Source organism: Sander lucioperca, chromosome 9 (genome assembly GCF_008315115.2).
Source record: "Sander lucioperca isolate FBNREF2018 chromosome 9, SLUC_FBN_1.2, whole genome shotgun sequence".
Lineage (NCBI taxonomy): Eukaryota > Metazoa > Chordata > Actinopteri > Perciformes > Percidae > Sander > Sander lucioperca.
In genome coordinates this window covers 3,938,870-3,960,616 of record NC_050181.1, presented here as the reverse complement: position 1 = coordinate 3,960,616, position 21,747 = coordinate 3,938,870, and the positions used below count along the sequence as shown (strand labels likewise).

Sequence of the window (21,747 nt, the reverse complement as noted above, 5' to 3'; positions counted from 1 at the left end):
TGGGCGGATGATACCAAAGTACCAACTAAACTTTGGAATATATTTTAGCACAAAATAAGGACGGTGCATTTTGTCACATAAGAGTTGCTTTAGGAAGGGATCTATCAGTGCCAGTATGGACAGGAGGAACAATTCCAGTGACCAAAAATTCTTTCATTGTACATTTGGCCATGCAAGTGTTGTTTTAAGGCAGATATGACAAAATGTGAACATATCCTTTAAAATTATGTACAGGTTTCTACAGCCTACTCACCAAATGAGTAGCCAAGGGAAGCTGTGCTGTGGGATCCTGTAACACTGGATGCAGCAGCAGCAGCACTGGAGCTCTGCAGCCGGATCCCAGACCGCACACTGGCTTTAACAATCTGTGTATGGAGGAGAAAATCAGCAACATACAACAAAGTTAAGTTACATTCAATTTAAACACAAGACCTCTACACCTTTTACTCTTTAAAGTATTTAGTTAGTAAAACATTAGCCCCATTTTCTGCCTTTTAGCATGTATAACCATTACATTCAAGTCAGAGTGAGGCATCGGTTTCCCTGAAAAATAAATACTCTACAATGTTTGAAAAAAAAAAAAAACAGAGATCACTTTAAAAATTAAGTTCTCAAGTGAAGGCAGACTCTTCTAACCACCTGGATTAAAGAAATGCAGAATAAAAAAAATTAACCCCTTTCCCAAGCTGCAACTGTATTTCCTATGGAGTCATAAGGAAATGACATACATGTGCCCTTGCTCTTTTTATACAACACAAAAAAACTCATCCCTGACCTCGATGTAATGCACTTTTTTCCTTACCTTTATTCATTTGAAAAACAGATATTGTACATATTTATATTTTTCACATTTTAATGTAATTTTTTTTCTAAATTTGTGATTCTTGAATTTTTTATTTTTTAAACAACCCCTGAACAATATTTCGTACATTTCTACACATAACTACTAACGTTACGTTCTAAAACTGCTCTTCATTTTATAACATATATATTGTTACATATTTTTTATAGTATTTCCTCATTTTTTTATATATACACGTTTCCTGACTTTTGTTGTAACGTTGCTTTTAGTTTAATTCTCTCTCTTACAATGTTTACTCCTATGCACCAATACACTAGTAAAGCAAATTCCTTGTATAATATATTGTATGCGATTTAACGTTAACGTTAGCTAACGTTACCTTCAGTAAGTTTTGGTAAACGACCTTCTGGGTTTTTCAAAGATAACCAGGTAGCTGATTATATTTTACAGAAAGACAGATGCTTAGCTCTATGACTAATGTAAGCTAATGGTAATACATCAACGGCACAGACGTTACTGTGTAATACATGTAGATAGTAAGGATAAAAGCGTCTTAAAATGTCGACGCTGTGGGCTAGCGAGCTAACGTTAGTTAGCTTGCAAAGCTTTCACTTGGTTAACTCGAAAAATTTAAATGTAGCTACGTCAGGAGGACAACAAGCTGCGGCGACCCGTATTTAATTAACTAACACTGTGAAAATAAGATGGGGAATTGTCACTAAAGACACTTACCTTGTTGAGCAGCATTGTTGTGTTATTACTGCACAAGTCGCATAAATAGACTGGCCCACCACAACCTTTGTCCTACATATTAATATCCGCCTTCTCAGCCAATCAAAGCAGCAGGATTGCTTACGTGTCGCTGGTCTCAGCATCCAGAAAATGACTTTTACCCTTTACCCCAGTTTGTTACCTAACCGCTTGAGGGAGTGCACCCTAAATCTTAAAACTCGAATGTTTTCATATTCTCTTAGGTCTCCCACGTATGAAATCAATTTGATTATAAAATTGTTTATTTTATAAACTGTGTGACACACCCCATAAATGAAAGAAGCCAAGCAAAAGTGATGATACGGAAGCGTATTACATTCACCATAGAAAAAAATGTAGACACCTCGTAATTGATCCTGATCTCGTAATTTTAAGACAATAGATCCAGTAATTACGAGAAAAATAACTCAGAATTTTGAGAAAAGATCTCGTAATTATGCGATCATTTTAAACACCTGGAAGGCGGCATATCTATAGTTGTCAGTAGGCCACGGCTCAGTGATCAGCTGTACCACCGAGAGGTAACATTAAATTAATCTGGGTTAAATTAGCGTGATACTTCTTATGTAACTTTATAGATAGTATTAGTTAATGGACATATGTTCAACAGATCAGAATGGGCTTTCCTCCGGAGGTGCCTGTGCAAAGTCGACAAACTGATAACAATCCCATCCATAGTACTTAAAGACATTAGCATTTCCCAATGCCTCAAACCCAAACCAAAATAAAAACGGATTAAACTAAACAGGTGAGACGTGTGTTGTAATGAATCAACTGTAATACCTAGTGTAACCAGCGGAGGGTGCTGTAAATGCATTCATCTCATAATTACGAGATCTTTTCTCAAAATTACGAGATCCTGTTCTACGAGATCTTTTCTCAAAATTATGAGTTATTTTCTCGTAGTTACATCTTTTCTCAAAATTACGAGATCAGGATCTCGTAATTACGAGATAAGGTGTCTACATTTTTTTTTTTCTATGGTGAATGTAGTACGCTTCCGTATTATTTAGCTTAAGCCATAACTGTAAAATGGGAATATACACTCACCTAAAGGATTATTAGGAACACCCTACCGTGTTTGACCTTTCGCCTTCACAACTGCCTTAATTCTTCGTGGCATTGATTCAACAAGGTTCTGGAAGCATTCTTTAGAAATGTTGGCCCACATTGATAGGATAGCATCTTGCAGTTGATGGGGATTTTTGAAGACCCCCGGACTACACTAGTTAACATTTACATCAGTAACACTAATATCATAAACAGCATAGTGTATTATACTACCGAGGCCAAACTATAAGAGTACTTTTGATAATGTGGTTCATGTGGATTTATTTTATTCAGTATTTTTTCCTTTTACTGGCTATTCATGTGGATTTGTTTTATCGTGTTTGTGATGTATGTGAATGTTGTGTGTGATGTCTGTAAGCTACTGGGACCTTAAATTTCCCCTTGGGGATCAAAGTATCTATCTACAGTGCTAGGGCACAACTTTTACTTACATATTGGTACTAGAGATGCACCGAGTGACCGGCCATGACCGACAGGTCAGTCTGATAAACGCTTTCCAGGTTAGTAGGGGTGCATACCGCTCCAAACCACATTAAAAATGTAGTAATCTTCCCTCAGCGTTTAGTTTTGTTGCTAAACTGTGTAAATGAGCAGTGACGTTAAATCATCCGTTTCAGGTAAACGCACTCTAGGGTACCATCTATTTGCTGGATTGTTCCGAGGTAACCGAGCTTTTTTTTTAGATTAGATTCAACTTCGTCATTATGCAGAGTACAAAGACAGCGAAATGCAGTGAATTTCCCACACCAGGAGTAATTTATATAGTTCTATTTTATAGCGATAGATTCTGTTCAAAAAGCAGTTATCTAAACAAGAAAATGTTTATACTGGAGTTGCGTCCCAAAGCCTTGCTAATTGAATGTCTATCAGTGAGTTTTAACACCTGTGGCCAAGATTAGATTCAATGGAGTTTCAGATCACCAATAAACTGAGAAGGCATAAAAGCAGTGACAGCAGACAGTTGTGGGGCGTTTAGATTTTATTGACGTATCAAACAGCTGTACATCTATTTGCCTTTCTTGGCCTTGATCTTCCTCAGGTAGAACTCGAGCTCCTTGCCCTCCAGAATGTAGCCGTCTGCCCTGCCGCACTGGCCGGGTCTGGAGGCGATGCAAGCTGCAGGAGGGGAAACATCAGTCGGAGGTGAATAAAGAGTTTCAAAACAGGAAAGAATGCTAAAGTCAATTATCTCAGGTCAAAGTCAGTTTTGAGGTTACAGAAATGTTAAGACACCATATAGTTATTTTGATGTCAGATAAGAAAGTATCATAAAAGATGAGGAATTTAAGAGTAGAAGTGACCAACAGTGTACAGGATTTGTTGGTTATTCCGTAGCCAGAGCCTTTGATCTGACACCTGTCTATAATTGCCCTGCTGCACTCTGCTATACAATCCACACATGGAGGCATTTCGGTACAAAAACTGTCCTCTGTCTGCTACTAAACAGCCAAGTGTCTGGCTTAAAAAGGAAAACACAGGAGGTATTTATTTAGGGGGTACAGCGCCTATATTTAACTCAAAACGTCATCCTAAGAATGGGTGAATGCGTAGGTAACAGGTCTTTCTCAGAGTCGTCATTATCACCACTTTCATTCAGTAGCAGAACTGGACAAAGTTATCTTCATGGAAAGACGTGCACCAGAACAGACAGCACTTGATGCAGGTACCATGGAAAGAATCTCCTTTCATGGTGATCCTGGTTGTAACTTTGTTTATTTTGTCAACAAGTACATTTATACATAAAGAGAACACCCTTTAAAAAGTGTACTATTATTTCCCCTCATTCTGCGTCCATACCTTTTATACAGAACAGCAAGGCAGAATAACTGTTCAACAGTAGTCCTGCCTTGAACAAGTCAACTTTATATACAGCCATTCTGGACAGCTACTACAGTATAACATGTTGAGACTTACCAAGCAGTTTTCCCTGCTGGAACTGCTCTTCCAAGAGGGTGCTGATCTTGGCAGTCTTTTTACGGTCATCATACTTCTTCTGGGTCTTCTTTGACCTCTTCTTGTTAAGAACCTCTTCCTCCTCAGGCGTCTATAAACAAGGGGGGGGATTAAAGCTTATTTAATGGACACGAGACACTTCAACTGCTCCGTAACACCAGGTAATCGCAGCAGAGGACAGCAGTGTAGGTAACCGGTCTTTCTCAGAGTCGTCATTATCACCACTTTCATTCAGTAGCAGAACTGGACAAAGTTATCTTCATGGAAAGACGTGCACCAAAGAGGACAGCACTTTATGCAGGTCCCATGAAAAGAATTTCCTTTAATTAGTGACCCACATACACCGGATCAGACAGCCCACACACATATACACACAAGATGCATTCTATATACAAGGGTGGCCCCATTTTCACCAAAGACTTGTCTTTGATTTCACTTTCAGCATTTTAACCTATCGACTGATGGCAGCACCATAGAGTTTATATAAACAACGCCAAGACAAAAGTTGTAGACATTTGTATTTTCCCCACATACCAGCTTGGCTCCCTTCTTGCGTCCCAGAGGAGTGGCAAAGTGGGCCTCATACCACTGCCTGTAGGGAAGGCTGTCAACAAGGACGATGCAGTTCTTCACCAGGGTCTTGGTTCTGACCAGCTCGTTGTTGGAGGCATTGTAGACCACATCAATGATCCTGGTTTTACGTGTACAGCCTGTGTATACAAAATCAAGAGCCGTTGGAAAGAGTAAAATTTCCCTAGTCCATTTCATTTGTCAACTAAAAGGCCCGGACACACCGAGCTGATAATCGGCCATGGACAGCCTTATGAGGTCAGTGACTCGAATCTGTTCGGTGTGTTCCGTGCTGTCGTCCGTCAGCCTTCATTTTGGCTGATTTGTAATTGGCGGGGCGGGCACTGTCGGCAGTCAGACTCAAATGACCCATCTGATTGGAAGAGTGCTAATCCGGAAACGGGGAGCAGAATGAGCGTGACTAGTCTCTCTCAAAATCTGACAAATCTTTTAAACTGACCTTTGTCGATCTGAAATGAAGACAGATTTAGAAACTACATGGCCCATTTCTCACTTAAAATGTTTTCAGAAACACGTTTCGGAACTTTTAGTACAATACGAGATCGTATTCAGAACAAGCCGCCATGACAGTCGGTCTTTGAATTTCCAGAGAAACAAGACCCACGTGACGCATTCGTCCAATCAGCTGCCGGTTTTCATTGTTGGGCGACAATTAAGAGTTTAAATTCTCGGCCTAAGCCCGAGTCCGACACGACCTTGAGTCGGGCTCGGGCCCGGACCCTTGATCAAGCTTTTTTTTATCCATTACATTACATATAGCATAATTGGGTGGGGAGAAAGCTATGCCATAATCAGAATTATAAATGTATATATAAGCTATATAAAAGTAACAAATGTGTACAATTTAGGCTGCAGTTACAAAATGCAGCATTTATGCGCGGAGTCTCCTCTCGCACGCATCACACCGGGCCTGCTGTGCTGTATTGTGTATCTTAAGTGCAACGTGGAGCTTGAAGATTTAAAGAAAAAGAAAAACCGAATCCTTTGAGAAAGTGTGGAGGAAAGTCGGAGGTATGGAAGCAGTTTAAACAAGTCGTGGGCAGTGACAACAACATGTTCATCATTGTTTCTTTTTTTTACGTTTCTTCATTCAGATCCATTTGCGATCCGTTCCATTCTGAATAAACAAACCGCGCAGTTTACAGGCTTCATCCTTGTTGCATTATTCTAAACCGATTTCTGCAGTTCTAACAACTCTGAATTGTAGTTGAGAACGTCAGTTAAAAACGGCCCACGTATTAAAGAAGTGTCGGGTTTAAAATCGGGCTCGGGCTTATAATTACAGTTAATGTGTCGGGCCGGTCTCGGACGCAACGTGGTCGGGCAGGTTCGGGCTTGATTTTTTGGGCCGATCTAAGCTCTCGCGACAGATTAGCGCCGCCTGCTGTTTGGTGTGTTCGAGGCACTTTTTGACCAATTTGGGGAGAGTGCTCAGCCCAACTGCCGATGTTTGGCCAGCGGCTCTGTGTGTCTGGGCCTTAACAGTGATTGGAGCAAATCAATCTTTCTCAGATGTCTTTGTTATCACCACTTGCATTCAGTAGCAGAACTGGACAAAGTTATCATCATGGAAAGATGCATGTTAATGTCAAACGGCTCAAAAAGGGCCCCATGAAATGAAAGTCGGCATTTAAATTAAACTTACACTCTGAGCCCCATGAGAAGTTACCAACATCCAGCCTCAGAGCACGGTACTTCTTGTTCCCACCACGGACCCTCACTGTGTGGATGCGACGAGGTCCAATCTGAAGAAATACAGGTTTATTATTTTTATGATTCTGGTTGTGTCTGTAAAGATTGCATTCCGGTAATTAATGGAAAATTAAACAGTACTATGCAAGTATTGAAGCGTGTCAGTGTAACTATGACAAGTCCTAACATTGGTAAGTCAAAAACTTTGAACCAAAACGGCTCAAAAAAGACATACCTAAGGTCACGTTTTCATCACCCACGCTACATCATCCTAAATCCATTATAAGCAAGTAACCACTTGATTAACTTACTTTTGTGTTTGCAGGAGGGCGCCCAAGTTCATACTTCCTTTTCTTGTGGTAGGGCTTGCGTTTACCGCCGGTCTTGCGGCGTTTATGCCAGTTATCCCTTGAGATACCTGAATAAATGAAAAAAAAAAGTAGAAACCAGGAGTTATATTGTTGGACAACTCCCAGCACATTCACTACAAAAGATATGTCCTATGCTTGAGCAATCAGTTCTCCAAGGTAGAGGTTGTCCGCAGTTTTAATTTGGATTCCGCTTTAAGAGTTTCATCACATTGCTCAAGCAATTGTAAGCTTCAAGGGGCCTGCATGTTTGTTACTTTTCTAAGACCATGCTGAACTGGATTGAGGACCATTTAAAATCGAAAGCTCCAATATGCTAGAGGAGTTTGATGTCCTACAGAACTGAACAGACCATATGATGCACGCCGTGCTTCAAACTCTCCTTGCACATGTAACTACAGTCATTGTATGACGGCAAGTTAATCCCAGTAACGTTAGCAATTCCGACTTCTTATAATCATACTGTGGCCCAACATGTACCTCGTGTCCAAGATACAGCATTAACTAAGCCACGTATAGACATCACTTTAACATTAAATATATTAGAAGCACCCAACTACCTTCTCAAACAAGTTATTCTTAGTATTCCCTGAAGTGTTTTAGTGCAGCAGCGTGACCTGATCGCGACCATCCCGCTAGCTAATGCTAACATTATCTTTCCATTTGCCTGGCGCTCTTAAGAAATCCCCAAACTACTTGCGAAACGGCGGACACGTTGTGTACACAACGCCGAAACCTGCTTAAATATTACGAAGCATCCCAAACAGCAAAATTATGCTGTTTTCAAGCACAATGGAGCACTAGACGCTAACTACATGGCAAATGAGAGCAGCCATCTTGGAGCACATAGCATCCTTTTCAAATAACTCATTAAAATACAACAAGTTAACTGTATACAGACCAGTTAAATATACATCTGTTCAGAAAACATTTAGCATCAATATAGCAAACCATTATCGAAATATTTCTTCGTTTAAACATCAGATGGACAAGGATTCTCCCTCCGACCCGAGCATGAAAACACGTACCCATTCTCAGGCGCCGGCTAGAAAGAGGAACCGCAAAGGCTCATGGGGAGGTTTGAAGCCACGTGTTCTCGCGAGAATATACGCAACAGCGAACGGTATTTTCTTCGGGTGAGAAAAAAAGCAAATACACATGCGATATTTATTATGATTCCTATTTTTCTAAAGAATTACAATTATATTTGTATGTCTTCTGGCTTTATTTCTATTTTAATGGCTAAAAGTAAACGACACAAGGAATATAATATATTATTTTATATATTATTTTTATTTATACTTTTAGTGAACAATTATTAAATTATAATTTTATTTGGCAATAATATTAACTATATGGAAATATAAATATTAAATGCATAGTTGCATTCACCTTTTAATTTAATTAATAATATCATTTACATGCATCTGTGTACATTATAAAGTTAGCACAAAAAGTAAGGAAATTTGTGTTTGGTAGATTATTTCTCTGTGGTAACAATGCCTTTTGGCAATAAATCTTATACCGTTGGAAAGCCTGTTTAATTCCCTTTCAAATGGTGCCCCATTTGTAAGGAACATGCATTTGTGGGATGAGCAGCAGTGCTGAGTATGTGGGTTGCGCCAATGAAAAATTTGCCAAATCTTCTCTGCCAATGCCAAACAGCTTATTCTGCCATTGACTCGTTTGGTTTTGGTGGATTGGATGATTGAAGTTTGAAGAAACAAGACCTATTGGCAATTTAACAATTTATTCATTTCACAAACAGGAGCCTCAGTAGCGTGTGGAAGAACCATACACAGCCACAACAGCCTGACACCTCCTCCTCATGCTGGTCACCAGCCTGGTCACGCACTGCTGTGGGATGGCAACCCATTCTTCAAACAGCATTTGTCGCAAGTCAGCCAACGTGGTTGTGTTGGTCACTCAGGCACGAACAGCACGCCCAAGCTGATCCCACAAGTGTTCAATGGGGTTGAGGTCAGGACTGCTGGCAGGCCATTCCATCCTCTCCACTCCCACATTCAGGATGTAGTCGCTGATAAACCCCGCCCTGTGGGGGCCAGCGTTGTCATCTTGGAGGATAGAGTTCGGTCCCAGACTGTGGAGATATGGGATTGCCACTGGTTGCAGAATCTCATCTTTATATCTCTCTGCATTGAGATTACCTCCAATGATGACAAGCCTCGTTTTTCCAGTGAGGGAGATGCTGCCCCACACCATCACACTGCCTCCGCCAAAAGGTGTTACTCTATCGGTGCAGCAATCAGCATAGCGTTCTCCGCGTCTTCTCCACACTTTGACCCTATGATCCAACTGCCGTAGGCAGAATCTGGACTCATCACTGAACATAACGTTCCTCCACGTTCAGGTTCCAGTGCACGTGTTGCCGACACCAGCGCAAACAGGCCTGACGGTGAAGGGCATTGGCAGAGAAGATTTGGCAAATTTTTCATGGGCGCAACCCACATACTCAGCGCTGCTGCTCATCCCACAAATGGATGTTCTAAACAGGCTTTCCAACGGTATAAGATTTATTGCCAAAAAGCATTGTTACCACAGAGAAATAATCTACCAAACACACATTTCCTTACTTTTTGTGCTAAGTTTATATAGGAGGTAAATCTAGAAATACATAAAAATCTATTTCATTATTGTTTTATCCATGGAAAGCTTGTGAGAGGACATCAGTTCAAATTATTTTGTCCAATTACTTTTTCCAAGGTCATGGCAGAACTTTGGGGTCAACTTTAGTTTAATTTATTTGTTTTATTATTATTTATTATCTGTTCATGTGTTATGCAATATGATAGTTAATTTAAAATTTGGGTTTGATCATACTTATGAATAATGAATATATTCTAGTCAGATTCTGCTCAGTAATTTTATAATACCAAATACCTATTTTTGTGTATTAAAGTTTTGTATCAGTGAGTTCTAAAAATGCATATTTTTTCACAATATACTGTATCCTATTTTATTTGTTGGACATTATTCATGAAAAAACTTTGCACATCTTCATTAACAAGCCTGCCTTGTAAAAACAAATGTAAACACATCGATTCATTTAATGTTTCATTCAAGAAAAAGTAAATAAGTCATATCCATGTTTCCATTGAGTTCTTTATTATATAAAGGGAGGATTAATTGGCAGTTGAAGATATAGTGATTAAAATGGCAAGTTTTCTCTCCATTCAACAGTGATTTGTAGAGTGTTTGTTCAGGGACGCAGCAAAGAGATCACTCTTCCCAGGGGCTCATGTCGGTGTCGATGGCCACACAGTTGTAAGCAGCATAACGCAGCTTCTCCTCACAAACCTTTGCACTGCAGGACAGAACCAACAAGAGGAGAGTAAAGGATGGGAGGCATTAAATACAACATAGCTTACAATAAAAAGCAGTTTTTACAAAAAAGTTCATAAGAGCTCAGAGCATTATATGACTGTAAGTGTAGAATTATGAAAGCAACTGGTATTTAACGTGTCTTGCTATAGCACTACAAGTGCAATCAGGCAATGCATACAGTACATTTTAAAGACAATTGTATAGTAACAGATTCTGCATGTACAAAACAGAAGGTTAGTATACCTTGTAGGGTTGCACGATATTGACAAAATATGACATTGCAATATAGATTATGAATATTGCGATATCAATATTAATTTCGATATTTTTAAACATATGTAAAATTACAAAAGTTACGGGAAAACGCATCAAAATAGATTCATAACAAATTAAACAAGTTTCCTTACAACACAAGGTTTATTTCAACTGACAGTCATATTGGACGGGTCCAACCTGAATAAATAAATAAGGACCATGTCTACAGAACAGGACATGTTTTACTGGTTGGACAGTATAAAATATATAAATAAAGAGAACAGGACACAACTTTTCTTTCTCTTCTCTGATTCGTTCCGTTTTGATGTCTCTATCTATTTCTTCACTTACGCTGTCACTGTGTCGAAATTATGCACGCACGTCACATGGTACGCTCCATAGGGTTTGTCACGTAGTGGACCGGTGCACTGACGTGCACTAACATGTGCAAGTGGCACGGTAACTGGCCAATGAAACAGGATCATTATAGCGACGGGACGCAGCGCTCCACAAAATAAACAAAATGTTGCATACTTATTACACTTTCGATATATTGCGATAATGATATTGAGTCGATATATCTTGCACCCCTAATACCTTGGGTAGTTGGGCAAATAAAGAGTGCTGGAACATGTGGAGGACTGTGGAAGTGCATCGGCCGTTTCAGAGCTAAATCAGGAAACAGAAAAAATGTTTATTTTATACGTTTTCTAAATTAGCTATTTTGCTATCAATATCAAACAATAATGTTTCTGTACATTTTCTTTTTTAGGGATGAACTTGCTCTCACCCTTGTTTGTCAGGAAAGACGTAGATAGGCGCAGGTAGACGACTTCTACCAGTTACAAACCTCAGAAACCTGCTGCGATCCTCTGAAAACAAAATTCAAAATTGTTGTTTATTTTCAACACAACAAATACACCAAAACACTTGTCAGACTTCAAACGACGCAGTGCATATGCCATGTTGTAAAAGACATTCACTACGATAGACATACTCTGTAAAATGTTGACGGATAAACAGTGAACTGACCATTGGTGAAGTTAGTCAGTGCTTCCCATAAGTATTGCACTCTAACGTCATTTTGTTCCAGGTCCTCATAGCGTGCTGGTGGGGAGATAGAAACAACATTGATACATTCAAAAGATGTAGACTCCTTACTACAATATTTCAATCAAACACCTACGGAGCTTTTCCCTCACTTAATTTACAGCTTGGCAGGTAATTCTGGGTTATAACAACTTGGGTCGTATTAACTTTACTTTTTGGTTTAACCTCCAAATGAAGTGACTTGGATAATCTGAACACATTTTTTGTCATGTTTACATCCTGTTTGACTTTGCTGTAGCATTATCACATGTTCTCAGATTTTAGCAATTATAATGTTATTTTAAGTGATTGAAACAACAAACAACAACAACAAAAATAACACTTAAATCGCAATAATCCAGAATTATTCTTTAATTTGTTTTTGTGAGCATGTTAGCATGCTAATGTTTAGCAGGTGCACTGTAATGTTTACCACTTGTAGCATGTTAGCATGGTACCTGTGCTAATTAGCAATTAACACAAAGTACATTTGAGGGTGATGGGAATTTCATTAGTTTTGCAGGTATGTTTATGAACCAAAGTATTGGACAAAGTGACATTTTGACCTGATAATGGCGCTAGATTTAAAGTTTAAAGGATTATCATCATCATCAGCTAGCATGACTAAAAACAAAGTGTCACCTCTTCAACCAGTACAGAAAATGTGTTTACTGTCAAAGATGCTGAGATAAATTCTAAGCTGGACACTCACTGAGTCGTTTCAGAGCCTCCACAGTGATCTCAGGGTCTCCACACACTTTCTTCTCTACTTCCTGCCAGGTGAGCAGGTCCAGCACCGCCTGAGGAACCACCTTTAGCAGTCCCGCCTGCATGGCTGCAATCTGCAATACACACAGACAATGAGCCACATGCACACACTTGAACAATTTAGCAACTCTATACACAGACACCACACTGAAGAATAAAAGCTAACCACACTTGTAGTAGTAATGTTAGAAAGGCAGTCCCACCTGCTGCCTGCTCTCCTCTAGCCGAGCCTTCTGCACCAGACGGACAAACTCGCTGCGGTCCTCGTAGCGAACGGCCACGTTACTGCCGCCGGGGATGAGCTCCACCATCTGGCCGTCGCTCAGCAGGCTGGTGTACACCAGCTCGTCACCAAACCTGAACTCATACGTCTCCTGGTCCATGTTCTCTATGGCCTCCAGCAGGTTCACCTGAACACACGTCAACAATTTTACTTGAGGCAATGACTAGAAAAATAAAGATAAGTGGCCACACCAGACCATTAAAGTAAATCAGTGAAGTAAATTGAAGTCTGTGTAGCCGATTAGGAACTAAGTAGAAATGCAAATAATATTAAAAAGTTTAATATAAAATATTGAGAATGACAATTCTTCTACCAAAGATATTTTGGATTTAAAGTGCTGTACATGTATGAAACTCAGTCTGCAGAGCCAAATTTATATTACATTACATGTTAAGTTAGTGTAATAATTTGAATATCCTCACCAGCACAGAGTCTACAGCTGGGAAATCTTTACTCCAGCTGACAGCCTCCCCAGTCAGCTGCTTCCACACCAGCCCGGGCAGAGCCAAGACCTGCAGGGTTGGACACAGAAGAAGCCAGAAAATCAAGTCTCTACATCCACCCATTCTTACTTTATAGTGATGTTAACGATGTCCAGTTGGTGGAGAGTGAGCATCACTCACCAAGAAGTCTTTTCCTCTGAGAGCAGCTCCCATGAGCTGACCTATCCACTCATACTTGTGGAACTCTTTACAGGACGGATTGGGGACGTAGTAATCTCTGGCCTCTAAGGAGCCCTGAGAGACCAGCAGGTAAAGAAAAAGCCACAACCAATGAGAACACTGTCCAGTCAAATCTTTACTGCGTGCAGGCAGTGCTGGTGAGTGATTACCTGGTTGGATGTACGGCTGAAGAATGGCAGAGGCATGGGACACTCAGCTGAGCTGGGGCAAAGCTCCTCAGACATGTCAGCCAGGCTGTCCCGAAATCCACCGCCCTGGTCAATGATTCCCTCTGCAATGAACTTACATTCCCACCACTGGTCATACCGAGCGGGCCATCTGACAAACCAGAGGAAAGATGGTAGGTTTAGATTTTAATGCTGTTAAGTTTCAGTCATATTCAGACAAAAAAATATCTGACAGAGATGCAAGCCTTAAAATCCAAACCTATAATCCAAAGTCTTCTCAAATTTGTCCGATGGCTTGAGGCCTTCATACACCTGCAATGATAAAATGAAAATCATAAAGCAACAGTAAACTGCTGCCGTTGAAAAATGACTCATGTTTCTCCAAAGCAGAATCCCCAAACACTCCTTTTTGTATAAATACATCTTATCACACAGAAGGAAGAGGTGTCACCACTCAGAAAGTGTTTTATACCTGATTGAACACAGCGTTCTTGCAGCTAGCGTCCAGAGAGGGGTTGTCTCTGTGCTCCATGGCCAGACGTCTGTTGATGTAGAGTCGGGGCATGAAGTTTGGCTTATTGGTCTCGGAGTCCTTCAGGCACTGTGTGATGAGGGCTGAGCGGCGTTTGGAAAGCAGCAGGAACTGCTTTATGCTCTAGAGGACGCCAACACAAAAGTAAATTTGAGATTAAGAGAGAGAGAGAGAGAGAGAGAGAGAGAGAGAGAGAGAGAGCGAGAGAGAGAGCGAGAGAGAGAGAGAGAGAGAGAGAGAGAGAGAGAGAGAGAGAGAGAGAGAGAGACAGACGTGACGAAGGGAAATCAACTAGTGTGGGTGGGAAAGTATTAAATATTAGTGAGAATTGTCTTTGTCTAGCATTCACTTCAAAACTAATATATCTATAGAACCTATAGATATTGGCAGAAAAGCAAGGTGGCTAGAATGGACGCAGAGGCCACTTCAGGCTCCTAAAACTATAAAACATGTTGCTTGCACCGGTTTTTTATCTTTTCTAACATGATTGTTTCTTTATTGTGTACACTGCAGCACTGGAGAAATGCAACGTGGCTCCACTCTATACCAGGTACTGTACATGGAGAGATAAATGAATAATAAATTCTACCGTGATTGTGACATTTTGTGTTTTGAAAGGTTCTCAATGATGTTCAATGAAACTTTTCAAAACACTGTTTAACGGCCATTTAGTAAAAGCCACTCAGGGTGTTAACGTTTAGTATTTTTACTATAAATCTGGTAAGAACAACAGCTTGGGGCTTATTGCTGCTTATTCAGTATCAGTCTTGTTTATTTTAAAAGCTTCATGATGACTGACTTTGATCTGGTTGAAGGTGCCCAGACTATAGTCCCAGGCCGGTACCAAGTGTGGGAGCACACTGTCCAGGAGACAGATGAACCTGCAGAGAGTGAGACAGAAGAAAAGAACCAACACAAACACTGAGGAATGCTTTATGCTTACAAGCAATAAGGACAATCAGAGCATTGCATCTGACTCGTATTTCTGAGATTTAAATAACTTTGGAGTTGGAATTTTTTTTAACTTTTTGAACATGAACTGGACTTCAGTCCACTAAAATATTTATTTATTTAATAAATATTAAACTTCATGATGTTTACTATGACTGGAAGAACCCTGGCAGAAAGATGTTACCTCTGGATGATTAGTGCTCTGCGGTACAGGACGTCTGGCGTGTTGCCCTGCAGACGGGGGTAGCGCACCAGGTTAGAGGACAAGAAAACATCAGCGTTCAGACCCAGGTCTCTTTCACATGACGACTTGATCTTCAAGCCTCGGATCCGGACGTCTATCCCCTCATCTGTAGAGCCAATAACATTGTCATCACTATAGCAGCTTTTGCAGCTACAGAACCACACAAAGTCAATTGAAGTGTTTAAAATGGCAGGAAATATCTGGCTAAATAAACACGGAAACATGTAAAAGAAAGCCGTACCTCTACATTCCTCAATCCGAACCTCAATCACAGGCAGGTGAGACGTCATATCCTCCAGCACACATACTTCTCCAATCAGGTTGCTAGGGGCAAAAAAGAGCAGAGGTGACTCATAGCAACTGTAGTCAAACAGACTATGAAATACGTTAATTCCTGGTATTTGTCAACTTGCTACAGATTTAATAGCTTGGCGTGATAGGCACATATGCTTCAAAATGACAAATTACACTAAAAATAGCCTAATCTTTTATTTTGCTGCTTTTATCAAGAGAAAATACAGATTCTTCAGCGGAGCATCACATTATTACATTACATTATTAACAGGGCTAGAACAATATATCGACATTGTAGTAGATATTGGCCTTCTGTTAAACATCAGATATTGATTGTGATAATTCATTTAATGCACAAAATAATATCAAAGGTAGTTCATTATCATAGGATTTCCACGACTGCAGACAATGTGTGGGTCATCTTCATAATAAAAACTGACACACAATATTGTCTCACAATGGCTTTGTTTATAAAACTTTGGTATTAGCTTTCCTTCTGCAATCAGAATCATATCTTTAAAATCGAAAGACTTTTTGTGAAATATGCTGATGAAATCCATTTAAAAAGGCTCACTCGTCTATGGTGACATCACTCAGCTTCTTCAGGTTGTCTCCCTCTCCTCCAAACACTGTGATTCGCTTGGGCATGTAGTTGTCGTCTGTAGAGTCCACCGTCAATATCAGCTTACTGGAGAGCAAAGAGAAGCATGCTATACACAATAAGGACATGTCCACATATCGACAAGATCAAAGTTCATATGAGAGGAGCATGATATAAATTATGGAAGTAAGATTTGGGTGTAAGATTTGGGTGTGGTGTCACTAAGAAACTAAACAAAAGTTAGATTATGATTATGATAATAACACGTCAACAAACTGTACACTGTATTTCAGATTAGATTGTAGGGACAAAAATCATCCAGCATCAAATGTTATTGCCCCTCGTGTGAATGCAATCTGGTCTATTATTCAGCATCCTGTCAAAAACTGACTATGTGTGAATACATAAGTGAGTGTCTGCCCAGAGTCAGTTCCTAATGTAGAATATAATCAAAATATCCCAAATACAAGTTGAAATATGTAGATGATATCAAGAAATGACTAATAAAAATGTTAAATACAGTAAGTTCAGGGTTTGCATTACAATGAGTAACTTTGGAACACTTTGTTGCATAGCAGCTTCCTTACTTGACCACAGTGCCTCTCTTCATATGTAGGCGGATCCAGTGTTTATCATCCTTGCCGTCACTCTCCCAGAAAGTTTCAACATCGCCGTCTGTCAGACGGCTCGCCACTCCGCTGGGATCCTCCTGTCAGCAAATATCAAAGTAATTTTATGTGTAAAACAATTCACTGACTGACTTGTAATTACATGTTTCAACATGGACTCAGTGTAACAATCATTATGTCTATCTGTGAAATATGTGATATCTTCAAGGTAAAAAAACAGAAGATAAACATACTCAATGCTTGCTTGCCTTTAATACTTGTACAACTTTATTCGAATAGCTTTGTCTTTACTCAAAAACCTACACAGCTGCAGATTTCAAATTTCCATATCAATAACTAAAACCCTGTATTTGAAAAGATTGACTGTCTAGACTGTTTGGAGGAACAAAAACAAAACAAGACTAGGTAAAAACCTAGTATGTGCCTGGGCCATGTATGGTCAATGTGCTAAACTGTGGCCAAATATATATTTGTTTAAAGAATAAATTCTGAACAGGATTAATTAATTAATTGACTCATATTTTAAATACAACTAAATGTTGTTTCTAGAGCAGCAACAGTAAAGTTAAGAAGAGCAAAATCCCTATATAATCTCAATAATATCTCACTGGATTTCATTTAAAATGTCAGTCAAATAAATGATATTCCTGACATCAAAATACTAAGGAAAGAATAAAGAACAAAGACAGTCACTATTAGAAAACAATTGGAAAAAAAACTTAATAATTTTCTATTAAACTTTTTATGTACAATCAATGAATTACACATTGGCAATCAGAATAGGTGTGCTGTATGAGACCAATTTGGTATAATTTGTAATACTTTTTTTTTTTTACTTACATGTGCTTGTTAGCACGGAGGTATTAAAATAACATTGGTTTGGTCAAGTAAAGAGTAATTTAAAAGTCAGCCTCCAGTGGTTAAAGTCTGGCTGTAACCACCATAGAGGACTGTTAGCGCCTTTTCATTTCGAAAGAGCAACAGCCAATGGGGAACGACCAACACTCACGCTTACCAATGGTGCAACTTCATCACTCACTCTGACTGCGCTCCTTTTCCTACAGCCGGGGCACAATCCGAGCGAGAAGTGCTGACGAGCGGCGAGAGCGGAGCATATCTCTTAAATGGAGGGGAAAACATTTGCCGGCGGGAGGAGGCGTCCCCATAAACAAAGCATGGATCTGTCAGAGTGATCAAGGTTTAATGTGTCATTAATCTTTGACGAGATAACGATGCCACAGAGAAAACAAAATACAAGCAATCTTGTTAAGTATATTTTATGGTATTAGATCATTCAGTTGTAATAGCCCTGTTGTGTTTGTGTCAGCCATTTGCCCGAGGTTGTTTACCACTTGAATTGTGCGGGGCATTTGGCGTATGCGACGGCTGATACGCCTTTTAAATGGTGTGCAGACTCTGCCTTCTCTGTGCACCGTAGGTGTATGTTGGCGTGGTAATGGTGCGGAGTGACAGACTGTCGTGTTTATCGGGCAGCTGCTCTGCGGTCCAGCCAGAAATACAGAAATACCTGAGCGCAATTGACTCACCGAACATGAAGAAACATCGATGCTGGTCACGCACTGCTTCAAACTCCCCAGGATCTCATCCTCTTTCTCTATGTGGTTATGAAAGTAGTGCACCAAGTCCTCGTCACATTCATATACCCAGGTGGGGGGAACATACCTTGAAGATTTGAGGAAACAACAGCTTAATTTGACAATCTGCTACACTCTTAACACAACCCAAAAAAGTCTGGACTCTCTTATCTGATTTATAACAAACATGCTCACCTTAGCTTCTGGACGGCAGCATCATCACACTCAGCGATTTGGGGTTTGGAGCCGATGTAAAGCGCATTCTCCACACTCACCACCTGCTCCCACCTGTTGCAGGGCTTGTGGTCGTAGCCGAAGAGCTGCTGTTGTCTGCTGATGGTCTCTGGCGATTCCACCGGCACCAGCCTGTCGCCTCCCTCTGTGTGTTTACACACCAGGATCCAGCCTTCCTCCAACTCCTGGCCCAGACGGTGCTCCTCCAGCTGCTCCTGGACACAGACATGGATCGTTATGTCAACATGCGTTTTCCCACCACATTTAAAATCATCAAAATTGAATTAACAGATAATAAAACCATCCTAGTGTAAGAGGGACAAGTAGAGTTGTCCTTAAGCAGGACACTAAACCCAATTGCTCCTGATCAGGCCAGTATCTTGCATGGTAGCTCCGCCACTGCAATGTCAAACTGGAACTTTCATATATTTTTGCAACAGTGTGACACTGAAAATCTGCTTTACAGCCTTATTTGGTGCAAAAAGTGAAAAAACATCATGTGTAGACAAAAGAGAATGAGAGAATCTGCTCATATTTGTCACGTTACCAACGTAGTCCTGCATTTTTATTTTTGTAAGTCTTCAGGATATCTATCCATCCATCCAGCTATTGTCTATAACAACATATATTTTGGAGGAGACTCCAACGAGAGGAGACTTTAGAAGAAACCCGTGCAGGAGGACAACATGCAAACGCGACACAGAAAGATCCAAGCTGGTCTGTAGTGCATTTAGTAAAGTAGAGTTATGACGGGTCTTACAGCAGAATTGGACAGGTTGCAGTAGTTTAATGGATCTGGTTCAGTGACTGTAACCTGACACAGGGAGACAGAAGCTTACCTTATTGATTTTGACCCACAGGCCCTGGCTGTTGCAGTATTCCTCCCCTGTTGTCCGGATACAAGTCCCTTTCTTTGGTTCAATGTTGTACTTGCATAATTTCTTAACGTGTGGAGTCTGGTGTGGACTCTCAAAGACGGAGATGAGCGTTTTCCCGACAGTGGATCCTGCTGTAGATGCTCCGGTGGACACGGAGGAGGAGGACGATGAATCCTTGCAGATTTTGTAGCACACCTCGTTGGGGACATAACACAGACACTCTGGCAACGCCTCGCTCCTCTTGAAACATGCAATGCACCTGTTCAGGAAGCGGATCCTGCCGAGCAGCAGGTGAGGGTTGTCGCCTAGAGACATGATGATGATGGAGGTGACAGTCAGCAGCTCAGCAGCAAGGGGCGTCAGCTGGCATTACACCACTGTCCTGCCTTTGTTTTCCTGCCTGGTCCCGCGGGGATGCACCTGTCAAAACAAAGTAAACAAAACCGAATATTCTTGAGAAACAGTGCATTCAATAAACAGCAGCCAAATCCTGTGATTTAAATCGATTCCCAGCTCTCTTTAACCTGAGTCTAAAAGAAAACAAATCTATTAGCAACCAAAGTACGCTGACACACAGTAAGACAAGTATTGGCTCCTTCTAAACCAGGGATCCTCAACTTTTTAGGCCCCTCAGCTAAAAGAGAGACGGAGCAGGGAACCTCTAACGTTACATATTGTTTATGTACATACATACAAATGTAAGCCTATACAGTGAATCCTGAACTGTATCTGTGGATGGCTACCTTACCTATTTAATGTAGCTACACAACTGATGATCGGCATACTAGTAAGCCGATCATCAGTTGTGTAGCTACATTAAATGTTGTTTTTTTCCCCACGAATATACCGATTTGACTTGTGCTAATAATGTTGTATTCATATTAATGTATATTTTCAGACATATTTTAATTTGTGAAAAAGAAAAACTGCAGTAACTCTGAGGACCCTCTCGGCGTCGCTGCCCCCCTGTTGAAGACCTATACTCTAAGTATAATAGATAAATAAGTGAGTCAGCCAACATAAGCAAGCTAGCTAGCTAGGTGTCAGGTACCTTACATTAGTGTATCCTGGGACGTTTATAACGCTAGCTGTTATCCACAAAACCATGTTATTTTTTATCATAAGTTCAGGAAATAAAATGTTAACGTTTTATGAGCCAAATGCCAAAGTCATGTGTAGAATCAATAATAACGTACCATTACTGCAGATTAGTATTTTGTGAAACTCGTCTATGGTGTGGACCGTATCACATACGTATGTTGCCGTCTTGGGTCATTCTCTCTTGGGTGGACTCTTCGCATTAATGACAACGCGGAAGCGCATAAAGACTTTTGACCATAGATATAATGGTGCGTTCCAGTTGAACTGGGAAGTCGGAATTTCTGACTCTCCAGGTTCCCAGTCGAAAACGTCAACAGTTTCCTTGTATTTCAAAATAAAGGTCTTACCACTGAATTCATTAATCATTCGTTCATTCTACATATTTAAAAATGTATATTGTTGTTGTATTATCTGACATGTTTACAAACAAGTATACAATTCAGCCGAAATGCACAGGACAGCTGCATTTTACCCAGTAGAAAAATCAATGTAACGTTAGTGTAACAATCTGAGGAAGCCACTGTAGAAGAACTGCAGCAGGATGAAAACAGGGACATTCATGTCCAGTGCAGGGTTCAAAATTGTTGATCAATCACACAGAAGAAATAGGTCTGGCTTTGCGGAACTACACAGAAGGCAAAATAAGAGTAAACTGCTAAAGTAACTATCTGCACAGATAAAAATAAAAAAGTACTCAGATCTTTTACTTAAGTAAAAGTAGCAATACCACAGTGTAGAAATACAATTAAAAGTCCTGCATTCAATTTCAATTTAAGTAAAAGTACAAAAGTATTAGCATCCAAATATACTTAAACTACCAATAGTAAAAGTACTCTCATTATGCAGAATG

At 40.2% G+C, this 21,747-nt stretch overlaps 3 protein-coding genes and 4 non-coding genes across 7 annotated transcripts in view; all 7 read right to left on the bottom strand.

Annotated features, from left to right (window-relative positions):
- The window catches only part of acadm (acyl-CoA dehydrogenase medium chain), a 9,299-nt gene extending 7,551 nt beyond the window's left edge, over positions 1–1,748 (bottom strand). Inside the window, exons 1-2 of the mRNA XM_031294402.2 lie at positions 1,535–1,748; positions 254–365 (exon numbers count right to left, since the gene is read on the bottom strand). Of these exons, the coding sequence (XP_031150262.1) occupies positions 254–365; positions 1,535–1,549 (127 nt within the window). The 5' untranslated portion in view covers positions 1,550–1,748. The remainder of the gene's footprint in view (positions 1–253; positions 366–1,534) is intronic.
- Positions 1,749–3,605: 1,857 nt separating this feature from the next.
- Positions 3,606–8,376, bottom strand: rps8a (ribosomal protein S8a). The gene is made up of 6 exons (XM_031294438.2): positions 8,277–8,376; positions 7,192–7,298; positions 6,834–6,933; positions 5,132–5,307; positions 4,559–4,688; positions 3,606–3,760 (listed from the first exon to the last, which is right to left on the bottom strand). The coding sequence occupies exons 1-6, from the start codon at positions 8,278–8,280 to the stop codon at positions 3,651–3,653; spliced, it is 627 nt and encodes a 208-aa protein (XP_031150298.1). The 5' UTR covers positions 8,281–8,376; the 3' UTR covers positions 3,606–3,650.
- LOC116046261 lies at positions 4,206–4,274 on the bottom strand. The gene has a single exon (XR_004104088.1). It is a non-coding gene; the product is annotated as a small nucleolar RNA SNORD38 (small nucleolar RNA).
- Positions 4,797–4,865, bottom strand: LOC116046260. Its single transcript, XR_004104087.1, has one exon. It is a non-coding gene; the product is annotated as a small nucleolar RNA SNORD38 (small nucleolar RNA).
- LOC116046253 lies at positions 6,693–6,762 on the bottom strand. Its single transcript, XR_004104080.1, has one exon. It is a non-coding gene; the product is annotated as a small nucleolar RNA SNORD38 (small nucleolar RNA).
- Positions 7,036–7,143, bottom strand: LOC116046262. The gene has a single exon (XR_004104089.1). It is a non-coding gene; the product is annotated as a small nucleolar RNA SNORD46 (small nucleolar RNA).
- A 1,977-nt stretch (positions 8,377–10,353) lies between the features above and the next one.
- On the bottom strand, positions 10,354–21,112 carry LOC116046136 (E3 ubiquitin-protein ligase HECTD3-like). The gene is made up of 20 exons (XM_031294363.2): positions 20,993–21,112; positions 19,758–20,216; positions 18,880–19,133; positions 18,637–18,772; positions 17,048–17,169; positions 16,434–16,547; positions 15,807–15,889; positions 15,506–15,671; positions 15,170–15,251; positions 14,311–14,493; positions 14,098–14,150; positions 13,821–13,989; positions 13,612–13,725; positions 13,411–13,500; positions 12,909–13,115; positions 12,650–12,779; positions 11,881–11,955; positions 11,639–11,720; positions 11,446–11,517; positions 10,354–10,573 (listed from the first exon to the last, which is right to left on the bottom strand). The coding sequence occupies exons 2-20, from the start codon at positions 20,109–20,111 to the stop codon at positions 10,489–10,491; spliced, it is 2,571 nt and encodes an 856-aa protein (XP_031150223.1). The 5' UTR covers positions 20,112–20,216; positions 20,993–21,112; the 3' UTR covers positions 10,354–10,488.
- Positions 21,113–21,747: the final 635 nt, after the last annotated feature.

Excerpts from the sequence above, each read along its gene's own strand:
- rps8a (XM_031294438.2), bottom strand. Across the intron at positions 5,308-6,833 it reads CTTCTCATGGGGCTCAGAGT|GCTGTACACGTAAAACCAGG; the intron begins GTAAGTTTAATT and ends TTGTATACACAG. Across the intron at positions 4,689-5,131 it reads GCAAGAAGGGAGCCAAGCTG|ACGCCTGAGGAGGAAGAGGT; the intron begins GTATGTGGGGAA and ends CCTTGTTTATAG.
- LOC116046136 (XM_031294363.2), bottom strand. The coding sequence starts at position 20,111 with ATGTCTCTAGGCGACAACCCTCACCTGCTGCTCGGCAGGATCCGCTTC. Across the intron at positions 13,116-13,410 it reads CAGCTGTAGACTCTGTGCTG|GTGAACCTGCTGGAGGCCAT; the intron begins GTGAGGATATTC and ends ACGTGTGTTCAG. Across the intron at positions 11,518-11,638 it reads GTCTTTCCTGACAAACAAGG|CTCTGAAACGGCCGATGCAC; the intron begins GTGAGAGCAAGT and ends TTCCTGATTTAG.